General features: G+C 38.1%; 2 protein-coding genes across 5 annotated transcripts in view; both read right to left on the reverse strand.

The window, feature by feature from the left end:
- Positions 1 to 16,658, reverse strand: part of LOC135203804 (gastrula zinc finger protein xLCGF3.1-like) — a 124,415-nt gene that overhangs the window by 18,610 nt on the left and 89,147 nt on the right. Inside the window, exon 1 of one of the 2 annotated variants that reach the window (XM_064233779.1) lies at positions 5,519 to 5,598. The exons of the other annotated variant lie outside the window; for it this stretch is intronic. The gene's annotated coding sequence lies outside the window, so the exon portion shown is untranslated. Of the gene's footprint in view, positions 1 to 5,518; positions 5,599 to 16,658 lie in introns of those variants that run through there. 2 annotated transcript variants of the gene reach the window in all.
- On the reverse strand, positions 7,090 to 16,034 carry LOC135203800 (gastrula zinc finger protein XlCGF57.1-like). Of its 3 annotated transcripts, none has more exons than XM_064233769.1 (2): positions 15,286 to 16,034; positions 7,090 to 12,301 (listed from the first exon to the last, which is right to left on the reverse strand). In XM_064233769.1, exon 2 carries the CDS (start codon positions 11,809 to 11,811, stop codon positions 10,408 to 10,410), a length of 1,404 nt encoding a protein of 467 aa, XP_064089839.1. In that variant the 5' UTR covers positions 11,812 to 12,301; positions 15,286 to 16,034; the 3' UTR covers positions 7,090 to 10,407. The 3 variants fall into 3 exon arrangements, with proteins under 3 accessions (XP_064089839.1, XP_064089842.1, XP_064089840.1); XM_064233772.1 differs by having other exon boundaries at positions 15,254 to 16,034; XM_064233770.1 differs by having other exon boundaries at positions 15,250 to 16,034.

The following is a 16,658-nucleotide window of genomic DNA, read 5'->3' on the forward strand; positions in this document are numbered from 1 at the left end:
GTCTGGCTCCTACCGGTGCTTGAAGGACTGTTGTCTCATTTAGCTCTCTTGATAGGTCTGAAGGAAGGCCTACCTCTCTTCTGCACTCCTCTCTTCTTAAAAGAGGGTCTGGCCGAGGTACTTCCTCGAAAGGGCTGTTGAGGAGCCCGAGTCTCTCTCTTAATAGGACCCAAAGTCCTCGATTTCTTTGCAGATTGGGCCAAGAGATCTTGTGTGGCCTTTTCTGTCAAAGAATGAGAAATATCTTTTACAAGATTTGAAGGAAACAATTGGTCCGACAGAGGAGCATACAGAAGAGATGACCTCTGAGTAGGAGTAACTGCTTTCGTCAGAAAAGAGCTAAATAAGACTCTCTTCTTCAGAATACCAGTTCCAAACAGAGAGGCCACCTCTCCTGATCCATCCTGAACCGCCTTGTCCATACAGGAAAGAACACTATGAAGGACTTCTGGACTAAGAGATTCCTCCTCTTGTGTCTTTTTGGCCAACACCCCAAGGGACCAGTCTAAGAAGTTAAAAACTTCTAAGACATTAAACAATCCCTTGAGGAGATGGTCCATCTCAGAAGTCCCCCATGTGATCTTTGCTGATGACAAGGCTTGTCTCCTAGACGAATCTACCAGATTCGAAAAATCTGCTTCGGCAGTGGACGGGAGAGCTAGACCCCGTGGTTTGCCCGTCTCGTACCAAATTCCCTTCTTCCCTGATAGTCTGGAAGGAGGGCAGGTAAAGACTGTCTTCCCCGCCTTCTCCTTGGATTCCAACCAATTTCCTACGAATCGGAGAGCCTTGTTCATGGAAATGGTTGGCTTCATTTTAATAAAAGATGATTGTTTCGGGACCTTCGTGCTTGTAAACAAGGACCTTGGAGAAGGAGGGAGCAGTAGGGCTTAAAGAGTCCCCAAACTCTTGAAGTAAGAGGTGGGCTGCCAGCGTCTTGTAATCTGACAAACCCGGAGCCGAGTGATCTTCAGAGTCCGAAATCTCTTCCAAATCCAATTCCGAAGAGGATTGTTTATTTCCAGTAGGAGACTGGCCTCTTGCAACATCCACCCCACTCTCGCAAGAACGACGACCGCCTGTGCGATAACTTGCGTCCCTACGAGAGATAGGTTGATCCTGCAAAACGACCTTATCCTTCTCCTGGCAAGAGCGATGGCCGCTTGTGCGACACCTTTCTCTCCTGTCAGACGAAGGATGTCCTCTCCTATCACTTTCTCCGGAACCACCTATGTCCTGACAAGGAATACGGCCGCTTGTGCGACAACTAGAGTCCTTGTCAGGTAAAGGTTTATCCTTCCGAAAGCTAAACAAATCCTCTTGGCTTAATTGTCTTTTGGAAGAAGTCCGTCTCTTATTTGTCACTTGTGGCTCATTGCGCCGGGTTGGCGCTCGTGATTCCTTGCGCCAAGCTGGCGCTTCTGGCGCATTTCGGCAGGGTGGCGCTTCCGGCGCTTCTGGCGCATCCGGCGCTTCTGGCGCATCCGGCGCTTCTGGCGCATCCGGCGCCTCTGGCGCATTTCGGCAGGGTGGCGCTTCTGGCGCATCTGGCGCTTCTGGCGCATTTCGCCAGGCTGGCTCTTCTGGCGCATATGGCGCATCTGGCGCTTCTGGCTCTTCTGACTCGTATGGAGTCTCAAACTCATCTGGCGCATCTGGCGCATTGCGCCAGGTTGGCGTTTTTGGCGCATTCTTCATACTCCTCCGAGTATAAGCCGAAACTTCCGTTTCTTCTTTCTTTCCCTTCGTCTTCTTTATAGGAAGGAAAGAGTCCTTTCTCCTGGGAGTTTCCTTAGTAAAAACTCCTACTAAGGCCGAAAGTTGCTCCTGCACATTTAGGATAATTTTTGCAGCCGCACTCTCTTTTTCCTTCCCTGATTCAGGTGAGGGATGTCTAGAAGCGGAAGGAAACTCCGATTTCCGTTTAGGAACCAATCTCCTTTTCTTCTTTTCACAAGGTGATAGATCGGAGAAAAGCTCAGGGCTTGAATCCAAAGTTGGAGCCTTCCAACTTCTCTTTAAGGGGCGTGACAGTTCATCAGAACTCCATCCCCTTACATTCGGTGAAGAATCTGACGAAGAAAAACACTTCTTTAGGATGCTTTTTCGATAGCGATCCTTGGCAGTTCGGGTCGTCACAGAATCTGCCGAGGGGACGCCTGATCGGTGGGGATTCTCCGTAACCTCCGTAAGGCTTTCGACATTCCTTCTCCTCTGGGCCTGTGAGCTTGGAAGAGGTCTAGGCCTGGGAGCGAGACAGAGCCGATCAGACGCACCCTCCACTGCACTAGGGACACTTAATTCACTATCACTGTGCTTACCTTTCAACGTCCGCATTTGACGTTCCATCCTTTGTAGCGCAGCTTTAAGATCTGCAATTTCCGTTGCCGGATTTGCAGTCTTAGTACTAGAGGAAGAAGATAGAGGTTTAGGGTTAGGTGTTAATTTAATAGGCTCGTTAGAGCGAGACCTACTTACGCTTCTGGAGGAAGCCTTCCTAGCCCTATCCATCTCTAATTTCCTTAAATATGAATTTAAATTCTTCCATTCTTCCTCATTCATATTTACACATTCATCACAGGTGTTAGAAATTGAACATTCATTCCTTCTACACCCCTTACAAACTGTGTGAGGGTCTACCGAAGCTTTCGGTAGCCTCACCATGCATCCCTCATTTACACACTGTCTTCTAACCGTAAAGCTAGAATCCGACATCATGAGAAATATCCAAAACCAAGTCCAAAAAACAGTTCACGAAAGAGTATGCCAAACCAAAGATCCAATACGTCACCAAAATAACCGGCTTAGAAGATCAATAGCGATGAAAAAATACGAAAATCAAATCAGGAGTAACAACAACAATGTTGCTGTCACGGCCGATAGAGAAAATCTGTCTTAGAAAACGGGAATGATTCCTATTCCCGCCACCAGCGGCGGGGCGGTAGATCACCTGACCTACCTGTAGAGTGTGCCGCGAAATTCGAATTTCTATCGGGGACGACGGAGTCTATAGCTAAGTATATATCTGACAGGTAAGTTGAATGCATAAAAACATGAACTTCCTGACGTTTACCTGAAACGCTCCTGGAGGAAGACCTCCTTAACCTATCCTGTTCAAGCTTACGCAGATAGGACTCATACGCTCTCCATCCAGAATCAGAAAGACACTCACATTCCTTGCAGCGACTTTCATACATACAATCATGCTCTCTGCAACTCTTACACAAAGTATGAGGGTCCACTGATGCTTTCAGTAGCCTACCTCGACAATCACTCTTGGTACAAAACCTGGCGCTAGCCGAACTAGAACCAGACATCTTATTTAAAGAGAAATCAAGCCAAAATCAATCAAATCCACAATCAACGTGTGCCTAGCCACCGATCCAAAAGTCAAGATACCAAAAAATCAAAAAGGGGTACTTATAGTAGCCAAGTTTCCTAAATTCAAGACGGAGGTGCTGAAAACTGTGTTTACAACACCGGCGACAGAAAAATTATGAATAGAAAATGGGAATGATTCCTGATACCCGCCTCCCAGCGGCGGGAATGGGTACTAACCACCTGACTCCCACTACGTGTGTCGTAAGTTTTTTAATTTCTGTCGGACTTCGGAAAATACAGCTATATATATATCTGACAGGTAAGTTTCATGAACAAATTTAGAAATTAAGGTCATATTTTAAGATTAAACAGAGGTTAATTAAAGTCTAGCCATGCGCAGTGCAAACATACCTCCATGATGCTTTCAAAATTTTTACTTATATAACACCAAAAATGTAGAAGATTGACCCCATCTCAATGTTTGTGGAGTCGCTTGTGTCAATAAACTTTCCATTCCATGTGCTAAATCTGCACACCAATTGTACCTATAGACGCTGGGGCACTTTTTTTACAACAATCAACAATGACAACGCCCATGAGGGATCCAAGGAAACTGACACTTTTTCGGTAGAAAGAAGGAGCGTGCACTAGATAACTGTTTAAATAAATAGTTAAACGGCAGTATAAGATCATGAATTGCATAAATTGTTTACATATTCATGATTATTAATTTGAAAATATTTGTTGTTGAAAAAGTAAATAGATTCCTGACTCAAATATCAACAGTTTTGTTGTGAACAGTACCTACGGTGTTGTTCGCACTCATCTATTGTTTATCAGCATTGCCAATTGGTGTGTTTACCCTCCACACTGGGTATAAGACTTACACAAAACTGGGGAAATAAGTGAAATTAGCATATTTATTTGTAGTATATATACATAATAGAGTAATTTTATCATTATTGCATTACTATGACAACTAGAATTCATGGAAACAGTTTGTAAATGCATTGGCGTATGTGTGAAGCGCCACTAAATTGGCAAAGATGACATTTTGCTGTCGTCTGCTCGTATCTACTTTAGAAATATCTGTAATTTTTCAGGGTTAATTTGACTGCAAAAAAGGAATAATAGACATGTATTAAAATAAACATTTTGAAGTAACAAAGTAAAGTTAAACTAAATAATGAGTAAAGTAAACAATTAAGGGAATAAAACTTTGCACATCAGGAACCGGGAACAGCAACGTAGCTAGTCAGGTGCAATTTGGAGTGAATTAGCCAAGACCAAAATGTGTATAATTACAATCAAATAAGCACTGTGAAGTTTTAGTTATGATGGCGGGGAGGGTAAAACCACCGATTATAAGGTAAAAGTGAATTTCAGTTTAAACCATGACCCCAGGAATAAGAAGTTTCATACTTTCACTAATATAGACAACAAAATGTTGTTTTAATGTGCTGATTACAATTGCAATCTTGAACAAGATCAATAAACGTTACATACATACGCTACCATTGTTCAAATACTAAGTGCTGGGAAGGCTGGGAAAGATGTTGGATCCTTGCCAGTTACGAACGGCACCTAAGTCGGTGGACGCCATACTGGATTTAAAAACTGTCTTGAAAACATATTTACGAAGACCTCACATACCTATTTTAGTTCGTATCGCGCTTTCATATGTCACATTATGTTGGCAAAACTTCAATCTTTTGAATGGTATGCTTAAAGATGTAATTTTAGAAGGGTGGATCCACACGCAGTGAAAACTGGATCAGCTAGTCCAGTCAGTTGTTTCCCCTATCCAGCTGGAAGTGAGTTACCTAGCCTATCTCAAGCCTTTCAAGTCACCTTGATTCAGATTATCTCCTTTGGCTTTCATGAAATATGAAGACTTCTCGTCAGTTTGGGTTCTCAACCTTTTGAGGACGGAGGAATAATAAAAACCTATTTGGCATTCAGTACATTTAATTGGCCTCATGAGTAGGTAGCTACATAGCTAATCTCAAAGTATTTAAAATTGTCCAACTTTTTTTATAATTAGAAAAACTACTTGGACAAGAACTTGGGGAGACATTAACATAGGCTACTACTAGTATTTAGCTACATAACGAAGAACCCAATAACGTCCACAAGCTTCTCTTAACTTTAAACACAACTACAATTCACGCTTTTCGTATCAATTTCGATTACATACCTTCAATAAACTCACGCAATGACTGGAATAATTAAGAGCGACCCGAGGTAAAGCAGTCGTAAGCTTATAGTAGTAGTAGTAGGCGGGATTTGCCTTTGAAGCGGCTCTCTTGTTCGTTTTATTCTTTGTCGTTATGGTAGTTTTTTTTTCTCTGTAATGCCATAATTCTTTAATAAATTCTATTTTCAATTAGCCCTTCAGCAGATTTATAATTCATAAATAAAAGTATATTAGCTATCAATTCATCTGTATTTTCCTGATTTGGCTGCTGCACAAAACTATCTATTTCTAAAGCAACTATATGCTGGGCAGCAGTGAGAAATGTTCTAAATCTTAACTATTTTTCTTCTCGGCACAAATATCTTGTATCTTCTCCTTTTGGCCTATTCCTATCATTTAATTCTAGTGTGCATAGTTTAGCCCTAATTAGTATTGTTTTTTCAGTTATCATACCAGATTTCTTCTAAGTTTTCTTTATAGTACTTTTAAAGTTGTCCATGCTATTTTGTCGTGGTTATTTCTCATTTCTTTTAACTGCTTATCTTTAAGCAATTCAATAATACATGGTAAGTTTGTTTAGTGCTTTCATATGTATGTACTTTCATTCGCAGAATCCAAGGGTTTTCTTATTTTCATATAGAGTGTTTGCACGAGTGCAAATCTAGATTCAACTTCCTTTAATTTCTCGAAACCTACCTAATTCTACAACTGGTTTTATTAATTCCTTCATAACCTTGTCTAGGGTCTTTCAATCTTGCTGGTTGGATTTCCTGTAGGTAATGTGTCTACATCTATCGGTCCTGTTTGCCCACTGAATAGCAAGCCTTTGTTATCACAAAGTTGCATCTTGTAATTCTCTGTTAAATACACTGTTGAAAAGAACTCCCATCCTCCTCTTTGGGGATCCAGCTTCCATTTCATATGATTTTATTCAATTATTGCTATTTTAATTAACTTCTACGTTGAAGTTAATTGAAAGCTTTTCAATGTGGCATATAATTAAATATTTTCTCTCCTTTTCAAGGGTATACTGAATGCAGCTGTTACAGGAACAGTGATCCTTGTAAGCAGTTCATCTATATGTTATGTATCTGATATACAGCAGAAAATATATGGATTATAAGTTACTGATTAAAATATAAAATAACTTTACCAATATGAACCCATTTTACTAAATAATTCATTTTGTTTATCAGCAGCACTGAACCATTATAAGTAATGCTACTGAAGATGTTGAGTATTACTGATAAATATTTCAAATCATCTGCAGTGCTGTATGTAAATACAGTGATGGCAAAATTAGGGTCAATGATCCATGTTTAAAGTTTACCATACAAGCTTATGCAAATTGCATGAAATTACCTACCATGATGTTGATAAGAGGCCTTATCTCCAAACCTCTCAGGCTGGTAACCTATACAGGCTATAATATTTCAGCTTTGACTGTGATCAATAAACAACCTCTTAAGACTTAGACAAGGCATTTGAAGTTCAAATGTTTAAAAATCCAATACTTTATTGAATATTGTAATCCTATATATATTTTTATGAAGAAAAATTATACTAACATCTAATTTTCATTTTTTAATTACAAAATCAAAAAAAAATTTATGTACAGTACATTCAATAAATATAACTGATTTTAAAACTACTGTAGCAAGGGCATTTACATGATGCTAAACAAAAAAAACCTATAACACCCATTTACAATGTAAAATCAAATCAAAATACATGGGAATAAGATAAGAGAAGTATGCACTGAGGATTTCTTGAAACCTTGAGTTTAATACAATCACTAAATTAATGAAATAAATACAAGGAAATACTGTATCATCCAAAGTTCACCCTTCCACATGAAGGGTATATGTACAATGCAATTTCTAACTGGTAAATAAGAATTAATTTTGGGTGAACAAATTCCCATCACATATTTTTCATTGGTTCACATAGCAAAATTTATAACTGCAGGTGTTCGACTTAATTTGGTTTTTATACCATAATCCTCTTGTTAACAGATGGTTGTCTTCTAAGGAAATAAAATTTAGGTTATTTTGATGAATCATACAAAAATCACAATGAAATGCATTAGATGAACAACTGAAAAATCTGGTACCTCTTCAGTAGGAGGATATTCTGAAAACAACAAAATCTACTCTATTTAAGACTTTGCTATAATTTTTCTTAACTAAATTTTCATGCAACCATTTGTTTGAATAAATTCTGCGTGAAGTAGGTGCTCCTTCATTTGTTTCCCCTTATCCAGTTACCACTCTCATATTCAAATGAAAGTAGCTTTACGAGTAATCCGAATAGTTTATACAGTACCTTATGTATTCACTTGCACTGACTTTCTTTTAATACACAGTGTTTCATCAATTCAATTCTACAGGAGCCCATTATTTTAACACGTCCTCTTCATGTATCTGTGTGAATCACTTCTGTGTCTTTACCTGTTCCTAGTTCAATTTTACCCAGATTCTACTTTATCCTAGTTTTCCTTTACGTACTCATTTTTAATTAACTTTCATGAATTTATCCTAATATTTCTTCAGCAATTTTGTGACATATAGGAATCTGTGGAGCCCTTATAAAGAGTTAAGTGAAAATTCTTTTACGAGCCTTTTCCACTCTTCAAACTGAAGATTCACTATTGGTTCGAAGACCATTAAAGGCCTTAGTATGTTTTACTTCGACTTACTTTATCAAACACATTTGTAATGGTTTTATTTTTTTCTCAATGTTACTACCATTAGAGAGATTGTGTTTTTCTTAGTTTTCTGTAAAAGAAAACTATTGAGATGGCTTTCTCTGTCCGCACTTTTCCTGTCCATCCACACTTTTTCTGTCCGCCCCCAATCTTAAAAACCGGAGTTTAGAGGGCTGCAAACTGGTATGTTGATCATCCACCCACCAATCAACAAACACACTAAATTGCAGCTCTCTAGCCTCTAAAGTTTTTACTTTAAGGTTAAAGTCAGCCATTACAGGCCCCTGTTAAAGTTTCATGGGTCACGGCTCATACAGCAGTATACTGAGACCACTGAAAGATAGATCTATTTTCAGTGGCCTTGATTATATGCTGTAGCAGCTGTACAGAAAACTTCTTCAGCACATTTTTTACTTGTCTTTATTGGTTTTGGATATTTTGGAAGTTGGTTGTTGCTCTGTTATGACTTAGGCCACTTTCTTCCTGAACTGTACAATGAAAACTACTCATGTCATTTGCATCATTAAGATGAGTGAACAATCTGTACGTCTTTAGTGAGCAAGGTTAAATGTGTTGGGTTGATCATCTGAGGGTCTGGCTTTTGCTCTGGACTTTGCTGCTAAAACCCAGACAGCCAATAATCAAGAATGAAACAATGCTCCATTTGCTGTTCCAGCATTATTACCTACTACAGGGAATGAAAGTGTCAGCCATCTGCCATTTCTTGGAAGGAAATGATAGCTAGGCTTTCCTTGTATATAGGCCAGCAGAGGATGCAGGTGTCTAAGAATACTGTCCTTTTGGTTAAGGCAAGTTATTCTGAGTGCTTATGCTGATCTATCTGAAGAATGAATGACTGAGACTACCCAAATTCAGACTTCTCTACTTCCTTAGCTCTTAAAAAGTACATGGAGATTTGAAAAATTCTGAATGCAGGTACCTGGTGATACCAGTCTACTTTTGTCACTATTACTTGAGCAATGTTATGCATATAGGCATGGGTGTGTACTTGTTAGGGCAGCTAACAAGAAGGTAAAATTCCACAATAGCACAATAAGCAGTACAACCTTAATTTCTTTCTGATCTTGAGGCAAAGGGCTAATATCTAAGGGTATAATATGCATCTACTTGTCACCTGAAAGGTTCACTGATGTTCTCTCTATTTATAACTTAACATATAAAATAATTGTTTTCATCTCTTAGTGTTGTACTCCGCATAGCATTTGTCTAGGTAACCAATAGGAGTACTATTTGAGTTTTGGTATCTGATTTGTATAGGTGCCAGGTGCCATCCTGGATCCATAATACTCTTGCAAGTAATCTGGGACTCTCAACTTCCCAATCTATCTTGTAAAATGTGATTTGGGCTCTAAATAACTGATGGGAATAAGATATTATGAACTGATTTTTTTTATCATAACAGATTTTAATACAAATCCATCAATCATGTATGAAGTGCTCACATCAAAGCCTTTCATGTGGATCCATGGTGAGCATCAATGACTGATTAACTTATTTCTGTCTAGTTGACAATAGACGGTTTATTGAAGACTCTAAACGTGAGCAATTCATGATTGATGATAGTATGACAAAAAAAATAAAAAAATAAAGTTTTATTATAAAAAAAAAACTTTGTTTTCTTGCCACTTGCCATATTGAAAAGTCTCTCCTACCTACTTTTGGCTTAATGGCTCCAAGAGCTGGCATGAACATTCTTGGTAACTCCACTCCTTGTATCCAGAACTTATATCTCCTTTTGTCAAATCATCAAATCCTAAGACTCCTAGGACTCCGCCAGAAGGTCTTCCTTCTAATCCTTTAAACCTTCATCATCCAGGGATTGTCAATTGGGAAAGGATAGAAGATCACCCCTAGGTCATTTCCTACAAGTATCTAATGAAGAAGTCAAAGTTGAACTCCCACCCACAGGCTGAGGATAACTACTTCTGCACTTAATGTATATGGAATGCCTCTTTCTCTAATAGTACATAAGTTACCTAGTACACTGTGACCCATCCTGCAAGTTCTCATTTGTATTTTGACGCTATTAAGCCTACATGACAAAAACTGCTTTGACATTCGGTACAGAAAAATTACTTCTCTCTTGAATGAGTTTATATGTGCACTTTAAGGCAGCCTTAACATAAACCTACTATGCCTCAAAGTGCGTGTGAATGGACTTTTATCTAGTATGAGTTTTCATGTGCCTTTTGAGAGAATGTGATTGAGAAAAACTACTCTGGCATTCTGTACAAGTGAATGGCTTCTCTCCTGAATGAGTTTTCATGTGTATTCTAAGGCTATCTGAGTGAATAAAACTCTTTTGACAAATATTGCAAGTGTATGGCTTCTCTCCCATATGACTTCGCATGTGTCTCTTGAGATGATCTGAGAGAGAAAAACTACTTGGACATTCGGTGCAAACATAAGGCTTCTCTCCGGTGTGGATTCGCATATGCCTTTTGAGATGGCTTGAGTGAGAAAAACTGCTTGGACATTCTGTACATAAAAATGGTTTTTCTCCAGTGTGAATTCTCATGTGGGTTTTGAGATGACTCGAGAGAGAAAAACTATTTTGACACTCAGGACAAGTGAATGGTTTCTCTCCAGTATGAGTTTTCAGGTGTATTTTGAGACTACTCAAACGAGAATAACTACTCGGACATTCCGAGCAAGTAAATGGTTTCTCTCCCGTATGAGTTCTCATGTGTATTTTGAGATTATCTGAATGAGAAAAACTACTTTGACACTCAGAGCACGTGAACGGCTTCTCTCCAGTATGAGTTCTCATGTGGATTCTGAGACTGTTTGAGTGAGAGAAACTATTCTGACACTCAGGACAAGTGAAAGGCTTCTCTCCTGTATGAGTTCTCATGTGGACCTTCAAACTATACGAATGTGAAAAAGTACTTGGGCACTCTGTGCACACAAATGGTTTCTCTCCAGTGTGAGTTCTCATGTGTCTTTTGAGATGACTTGAGAGGGAAAAACTTCTTTGACATACAGAGCAAGTGAATGGTCTCTCTCCTGTATGGGTTCTCATGTGGGTTTTGAGGTGACTTGAGTGAATAAAAGTGCTCTGGCACTCAGTGCAAGCATATGGTCTCTCTCCCGTGTGAATTCTCATATGGGTCCTGAGATGACCTAAGTGAGAGAAACTACTCTGACATTCCGCACAAGTTATTGGCTTCCCTGGCGTGTTGCTTTTCTTTGAAAATACTTCCACATTTTTGTAATTATTTTCATCAGTCTCACTTAATTTTCCACAAGATATGAATGGTATGCAAGAATCCTCTGTTCTCTGCACCTGTATATTTCCTTCTGTAACACTTTTCTTTGCAGAGTCCCCTTCACAACCCTGAGAGCCTTCCTCACTCTTTACGGACTGACATGCATACTTCACATTAACTTCATTACAATCAATATATTCTGGTTCTGCCTTGACTTCTAAGGGACAGTTGACAAATAAAGAACCATCAACTGTGATTTCAGTAAGTTCATCCTCCAAATCTTCCCTCTCTTGCTTGACTAAGGGTAATGACAATGACTTCTCGGCTTCCATTTTCACAGAATGTTCACTGTACATTACTAAATACGTACAAGTCAATTTATTTCAAGATGACTTTCTGAAACGGACAAAATTCTACCAAACCTTCACAAGAGAAAATTGCTGGACTGAGAGAAAGCACTTAAGCAAACCAATTTTATCCCCTGTTAGGCTATCAACAAGTTCTAAATCTGTCACGTCAGGAAAGGTGTCAAATTGTTTTGAAATATCCAAAATAATTCTAGTTCATTCTCAGCCTAATTTCAAATAGTATTACCTTACTTCAAAATATTCTTATAAAAACAACCATCTGCACATCATAACAGTAATTAATCTGGCATAGACATATAGCATATCTATAACAAAAATACTCCATAAGACTACATACAGCTCCTAAATAACATAAAAAAAACTGATACCAATGATAGCTGTTTTTTTCCAGTGAGGAAACAAAGTCAATGTAAATCTTCTCAAACTTCCATATCTTAACACCAGGGATCTGATGATAATTTCCTCTCTTCGGAATATTCTGAAATAAACAAAATATGTAAAAAATCAAGTGTCTGAACATCCTCTACATGGCACTTTATAATTTCAAACTTTAAACCAAAAATTTCTAAAGAATTTTAATACTCTCAAGAATGAAAGTTAGTTTAAGCATTAAAATTTGTATCTTCTGAGAAAAACAATTAGATACTGACACTCCAATGGACATTAATTTTCTCAACAAATCTGCTTAAGCCTTGAATTTGTTTCGGGAACAATATATTTATCCTGGAACTATGGTTGGCAAGCAATAGGAGGGAAAGTGTAAGCCTCTAAGTTGCTCCAAAGGTGCATGATTACTATACAGTACTTTGATTTTCATGGTACTAGATCTAAGTTTGCAGAGCAATAGGTGGGAAATTTATTGTTCAGCTTCGTTCCAGAGTCTACCTGGGGGCTGCCTTAACACCTTGAAGAGCAATTGGTGAAAAGACAACTCAGCCTAGGGAGCCTGGTTTTTTTTTTTTTTTCTTCTTCTTTTTCTGAAGTCCAGAATGACATTGCATTTCCCAGGCACAAATCTTAAAACATGGCTGTAAGGACCACTCTGTCCCTACAATCTGACCCGGGTAACTGAGTTGGTCTGCTATAACACTCTGCCTGCCTGGAAACTGCCTGGCTGACAGCTTGATGGTGTGGTGAACTGCCCACTTGTACATCTGCAATGCCAACTGGCAGAGAAGAAGGAAGAAGAGAGACTGTCATCCTTTGCTTGTTTAAGTACACCACAGCTGTTGTACTGTACTAGTGCTTATCAGCATTACTGAGTGACTTACCAACTGTTCCTGGAATGCCTGCAGGCTTCCAATGCTGCTTGCATTACCAGAATGATGTATGCAGCAATCTGTGCCAAAACCCAAAACAAACAAACCCTTCAAGAGTGCACACAAACCCTCCAATGCACCTTTGAATGGTGCATCTTAGGAAAAGAGTCCAGAGGGCAAAAAAGGTGAGAATGGTGGTGTGTCAACCTATCCTTCAATTGGGCAGACAACCAGCCCTGGCCTCTGTATGCTGTATACAAGAATGAGAGTCAAACATTACATGTGACACACCTAGCACAGTTATTTGTAACCAGGACATCTATACTGATCATTCTTTTTACATGACGAAATATCAGGCACCATCATTCTAACTACAGTCACAATAAGCACAATAAAAAAAAGCCAATGTGTTAACTATCCAAACAAGGATATACTCAAGTAAAAAGCCTCAATAACAGCCATAACAGAAGATACTTCAGAACATTTGCAAAGTAAGACAACCAAATGAACCCCTTATTAGTACTAGCTTCAACAACCAATCACTTTTTGTCAAAGATATTCCATATATAAAGGCCAGAGGTTTGTATTTTCCTTGAAACAGATTGCCTGTTAAAACTATCTTGATAAGTGCTCTATCACAAATCTTCTGATTGTGTCATTAATAAAGTCGACTTTTACAACTCTATGTCATCATCTACCTATAGTCTGTCAAATGTACTTGGTCAAAAGAGGATGTGGGAGGGTTAAGCAGCAATGGCAAATGAGCTTTATTCACGTAGGGAATTGGCAAATAGAGACTTCCTTGTGATTCTCTAAAAGAAAAGTTTATTTGAGAAATGTGTAATTATAATTGAGGGCAGTATTGCATTTAATATATTGGTAGAAATAGCATATGAAAATATAAATTAAGACAATATGACACCTCTCTCCACACACACATTGCTAAATTTATGTTTACCCCAAGGGGATGGTGAAGAGAAAAACAATCATGGTTTTAGGTCATATCATTCGGTCAACCATTTTCATTAAAGGACCCCTGTACTTTACAATTATGACAAACTTTGATGAATGTAAAATTAAGAAAAAACCAAAAACCTTAATTATAAAAATACCAGAAATACCAACGTGTCTTACAATTAATGAAAATAATTTAAATGTAAAAAAAAAAAAAAGTAAAATAAAATAAAACGGTCCACAATATGAAAGACAATATACAAAATGGAGAGAGTTAACTGGAAATTCATAGTTAATATTTAGACTTTTAATTTGCCTAGCTAGAAAGGGATAAAGTTAGGAGGACATCTGTCCATAATAGTACATCTACAAAACAAATTATGAAATGAGCTTTTCAAGCAGAGTTAGAAAAACATGGAACTGGTCATCAACTATATATTAAGCTGAATGTGGCTGCGTAATAGTATGGGGGAAAATAAAGGGTAAACTGCAAACAGGGGGTGAAGGCCTCAACTATCTCAGAAATGGGTAAAAATACCAGATATCTCAATAGAACAGAGGGAGCGTAACGCCCTCTCCAGGCCAGGTCAGGCACTGTACCCCAAGTTTGGATAGGTTAACCCAATCAGGATGCATTAGGCTTTCTACAACCCACTAAAGGCCTTTGCTACTGTGGGAACACAAAAGAAGCCAACCGTAACTTCAGTCAGACCTGCCTATCCTATCACACGGGCTACCCTCATCACCAGGGTAGCCTACTATAATAGGTATTCCCTTATGCAAGGCTTAGGCTACGGGTAAGTTAACCGCTGTAGCCATGACCCCAATGATTGGGATTATTTTATTATTAATATTACCACAATTCAATACTGAAGATATCATGCTGTGCTCTTATGTTTTCTTAATATAGGTATGCTTAATATAACTTAGCAAAACCCTGAATTATATCCATAGCCTACATGCATTTCTATCGTTTTAAGTAAACTCCCCCCAACCCCCGGCAAAAAAAAAACCAGGTTTCCCACTGTGGGCACTTCACCAAATAATTAAATAAATAAAATTGTAGGGTATACGTACCCTAATTGGTGATCCAGTACCTCTACTAAAACTACCTGATCAATTTACTAGAACCTTATACTAAAAGCTCTGAGCAAATTGGTATCAAAACATAGCAAAATGTCATCTTCAACAGCGAAATGCTGCCCAGACTTACTCACAAATTCTTCTTCAATGCATTCTTCATTCTCACCTTCGTGAATTAGGTAGGCATATATGGCTGATGATTAACCAAAATTAGAGTTGTCTAGATCTTTCCAGTCTCCCAAGTAGTAGTAGTAGTGGGTGAGATATGCCTTTGAAACGGCTCCCTTGCTTCTTTTATTCCTCCTTTGTTTGTGTTTGCTTGAGCTTCTTCTCTCTGAAATACCACATTTCTTTCATAAAATCTTTCCGATTCTCCACTTCCTCCCTCATTAGTACTACCAATAAGATTATATTTGCTACTAATTCCTCTTTATTTTCTTGATATGGTTGCTGCATAAAGCTATATCTATTTCTAATTTCATTGTATGCTGGACAGTAAAGTGAGAAATGTTCTAAATTTTCATTTTGTTCCTCACAGTATAAACATTTTGTATCTGCTCCTTTTATCCTATTTCTATCATTTAATCCTAGTATACCTAGTCTGGCCCTACTGATCAGCATTGTTTTTTCAGTGTTATCATACCAGATTTCTTCTCTTATGTTTTCTTTATATTTTCTGTAGATTCTTAATGTTGACTTTTCATTCATTTCTTTCTGCCATATTTTTCTGTCCCAATTCTTTATTATTTCTCTTAACTGTTTGTCTTTAACTGCTTCAATTTTACTTAAGTTTATGTTTAGTTCTTTCATATATTCTTTTACTTGCATTATCCAGGGTTTTTTTTTGTTTTCATACTGATCCATTGTTATCTCATATAGGAGCCTATTTCTTCACAGCAGCAGTAGTATTAGTAGTAGTAACTTAGGGGTCTAACCTTTGGAAAAGCTCCAATTTTCTTCCTACGTAATTTAAGTTTTGTCTGTGCTGGTTTATGACCAGTATTGTGTCCTGTCATTTAACTGTTCACAGTATGAATGAATTTGGACTATGAAGATATCAAAGCTTAAGACAGTGAAAGGGTTTAGTTGGAGTGGCTAGACAGCAGGATAGATGAGAAAAAATCGACAAGGTTAAGTATACAAGGATCTTAAGGTGAAATTGGGAGACAACTACACAATTGAATTGAGAGGTGCTGACTAAGAGTGCTGGACTAAATATAAACTAAATGTTTATATGTGAAGCTCTTCACAATATCAAAATTTAGTTTCCCCCTTTTGTTCAAGACTACCTCATAGCGCAGGCTATAGTATTCCTATTACTGTACAGGCAAAGCATGATTCAGACAAATTTATTCCGTTATGCTTTCAGTATTTCCCAATAAACTCTATCCCTCTTTGGCAACTCATTTCTTTATCTCTAAATACAGCTCTTTATGAACACCCTACTAGCGCTACAGTTTTTATTTGTGACTGAGTTGGGTATGTTTATCATCTGTTTTGGAATATGAGCTTACTAATCTTATTCCCTCAATATATTGC

Source organism: Macrobrachium nipponense, chromosome 36 (genome assembly GCF_015104395.2).
Source record: "Macrobrachium nipponense isolate FS-2020 chromosome 36, ASM1510439v2, whole genome shotgun sequence".
Classification (NCBI taxonomy): Eukaryota; Metazoa; Arthropoda; class Malacostraca; order Decapoda; family Palaemonidae; genus Macrobrachium; species Macrobrachium nipponense.